This window comes from Rhyacophila brunnea, unplaced genomic scaffold (genome assembly GCF_057557595.1).
Source record: "Rhyacophila brunnea isolate RB1 unplaced genomic scaffold, BYU_Rbru_1.0 scaffold_4, whole genome shotgun sequence".
In the NCBI taxonomy this organism is placed as follows: domain Eukaryota; kingdom Metazoa; phylum Arthropoda; class Insecta; order Trichoptera; family Rhyacophilidae; genus Rhyacophila; species Rhyacophila brunnea.
In genome coordinates this window covers 24,700,766-24,704,109 of record NW_028233068.1, presented here as the reverse complement: position 1 = coordinate 24,704,109, position 3,344 = coordinate 24,700,766, and the positions used below count along the sequence as shown (strand labels likewise).

The following is a 3,344-nucleotide window of genomic DNA, read 5'->3' as shown; positions in this document are numbered from 1 at the left end:
AAACTAACTCGTCATCGGTTTACACGTTTGTACCGCTGACAAGTGCTCTAGTAAAGGCTTCAACAATGAGCGCAAATGGTAGCAGCTCAAGTGGGGGGCAATGGACAATCAACCCGTCGTATAAAACGCATAACGCCTCCTTGGATAATCACAGTCAAGTTCAGACCATCACAATAATAGCATCATATTTGCACCAGTGAACAATAACATAATCAAAATGTTCGGAAAGTGTCTAGTGCTATCATGCTTAATTGCAGCCACCCTCGCAAGATCCACTCCCGCTGTTCAAAATGCCATCCCCGATGATGAAGGTAGAGCGTCCGAAGGATTTGACGCCTCTTCATACATGGGAGATATTAGATTCTTGTATAAGACCTACCAGGAGTGCGCCGTCACAGATTTGTCCTCGTGCCTTAAGTTGAAGCTGGTTACAGCTTTGGATCGTGCCTCAAGAGCATACAGCGACGTGTCGGTGTTCGATGGAGTCACTCTTGTTAAGGATAATGTCGCTCCAGTGGATCAGAGTCCTGTCAAGTCTGAAAGTGAACTAGCAGCCTCCCTGCCCAGGAGTTTGAACGAAAAGGAAGACACCCTCAATGGACTTATTTTGGAAAAAATCTTCAATTTCTTCCAGTCACACACCCTCCAGGTAATATGGATACCAACTGATATAATATAAATCAAAAAAATAAAATAACATATTCTTAATACACAATAACGTTAGATCCTAAAGTATTTTTTCATATTCGTAAATAATTTATTATTTTGCAGAAAACATATTTATTTTTGATATAATATAAAAAAATACTAAAATATAGTTTTAGACTAATCGTATAATTTTTAAATATTAGCAAAATTTAAATATTTTAGTATTTTATAATCGTGCTGATAAAACCCGTATTTTTTTAAATCCACTATGAGCTTAACGTACTCTAAAGAAAAATACAAAAAATACTTGAAAATTATTGTTGTGATAAAAAATAATGTAAGAATATTAAAAATTATCAAATGATTACACTGTAAATATTAGCAACAATCGATTTTACAATAGACTCTTACTACGAAAAAAACTATCCAAAACTCTATGAGCGCAGAAAGTTATTCAAAGTGAATGAATGTAATATATAATTTGAATCACGTTTAACAAAAAACTGCAGTACTAAATACCGTGCGTAATCGATTATAGAATAACTAAGTAGGTACTTGACCAAAAAGAAAGGTTGTTAAATAATTACGGCAATCAGTCGTCACGCTTCGCTCTTTGACATGCGTCGAGGTTTTTCGGTAAAAAATAAAAAAAATACTGTAGCAAATAGCTCTATTAGAAAACTTCGCATTCAATAACGTATGTCTACGCTATTTACTAGTCCCACCGTGCTCCAATAATTTTCAAATCAAATTAAACATGCGAATGCTACACTCTACAAGCTTCGATATAATATTTATTCATAAGATCTCGCTGCAGGCTTTTTTTTATTAATTATCATATCTAATGCAAACCAAGGTAGATTAATGCTTTTTTAGACGCATCGGTAATTTTCTGTTACTGAATCTGCATAATTTATTTATTGGAGTTAGAATGATCATATAAGATATTTCACGGTCATGATTATTGGTTACGATTTGAGATTTTTAACCATTTTAATTTATAATTTGTTAGCTATTTACTTACATTTCTATCACTTAAATTTTAATTACGTACACAATTTAGATATACCTACTTTAACTATAGCATAGTTGAAAATTTTACAATATTTTTCATTAATTACAACTATTTTTTAATCAATGTACCTTTGACTAATATACATTTAATGTTTTAACTGTTTTTTTTATATACGATTATTTCTTATTATATTAAATTAATTATATTATATGACTAAAATTATTAAGTAGTTATTGATTATTCAATTGAATATAATATCAATATTTTTATCATAGCATAACAAGTAAATTCCTACCATTTAATACAACAATAATATAGGTAGGCACTTTAATAGATTTAACCATGGTAATATATTATATTATTATGTATTTGACGAATTTAACTTAATGCATACTTATTATTAGACATGGTTCAACACATAAGATTAACTTAGTAAGTATCTACTTATACGCTAGTAACATACTGTAACTAGTTTGAATTTATATGCGTAAACGCATCATTACGTTGTTTACTACAGTAAATTGCCACTGTAATACTAACATAGATATATCAGATAAATGCATTTCATTTAAGAGGTTGACCTGATATAGAATATTATATTGAATATTACTTTATATACTTGAGTATGTAGTTTAAATATATTTCTAAAAGGTTATAAATAACTACAAAATTGACAAATAGTTATACACTAATTTATTATTCATTAATCAAATTAGTAGTATACAACAACAATCAAATAATTTCATAAATACTATTAGTATTTTTTTAATATAATTCCAGTCTTTATGTAAGCGTTAGACTGTGATTAATTTGTGTAAATTAACTGGTTAAAATTAGTGAAGTTTTATAAAGAGCGTTATCATTAACCGGAGGTCCACTATTAATACATAGATATCGATGATATTTTAATTCGCATCGTATAAATGAAATTATCAGTACGATTTTTTCAATTTATCTTATATAGTATTTTTTTTTTCGCGAATATAAATTATATTAGAGTAAAACATATGAATATTTTGGATTTTGAAAGAAAATGTTAAAATTTATTTTTAGGTGAAACTCCCGTCTGCTGAAGATCTCCAACGCTCTCTGACTGAAGAGGGTCGTGGTAAGAGGAAGAAGCTCGCCCCCCTCCTCATCATCCCTCTGTTGATTGGAGGAACCCTCGTACCATTGGCTTTCGGTGCCCTCGCTCTCCTTGCTGGTAAGGCTTTGATCGTCTCCAAGCTCGCCCTTGTCTTAGCTGGTATCATTGGTTTGAAGAAATTAGTTTCTGGAGGAGGTGGTCATGACTCCGGTCACGAAGTCGTCGTACAAGCTGGACACGGTGGATCGGGATGGGGAAGAGCATATCAAGAGGCCCAAACTATGGCATACTCCGCGTACGCACCAAAACCCTCATCATAAACCTTAACAAAACGCTTCGACATACTTTAACAAACCCATGACAAAACGTACATACATACATCATCCACTCATCAACATCTTCTAGTATTTATATTTCAATAAGTTATTAAAACTAAAAAAATCTTTGTTATTATTTATTTAATTTATTTAATTATAAATTAATATATTTTTTTCTTCTGCATAAAATAATAATGTGTAATAAATACACTTTAATAATTTTATGTATCGAAAAAAGTCGCTAGTCCAACGAGGACATGACGTTACTAACGAAGAA

At 31.1% G+C, this 3,344-nt stretch overlaps 1 protein-coding gene across 1 annotated transcript; it reads left to right on the top strand.

Annotated features, from left to right (window-relative positions):
* The first annotated feature begins 217 nt into the window (after positions 1–217).
* On the top strand, positions 218–3,070 carry LOC147067134 (uncharacterized). The gene is made up of 2 exons (XM_085954846.1): positions 218–649; positions 2,717–3,070. The coding sequence occupies exons 1-2, from the start codon at positions 218–220 to the stop codon at positions 3,068–3,070; spliced, it is 786 nt and encodes a 261-aa protein (XP_085810972.1).
* The last annotated feature ends 274 nt before the right edge of the window (positions 3,071–3,344 follow it).

Coding starts and splice junctions, on each gene's coding strand:
- LOC147067134 (XM_085954846.1), top strand. CDS start 218: ATGTTCGGAAAGTGTCTAGTGCTATCATGCTTAATTGCAGCCACCCTC. Junction 650..2,716: donor TCCAGTCACACACCCTCCAG/GTAATATGGATA, acceptor ATTTATTTTTAG/GTGAAACTCCCGTCTGCTGA.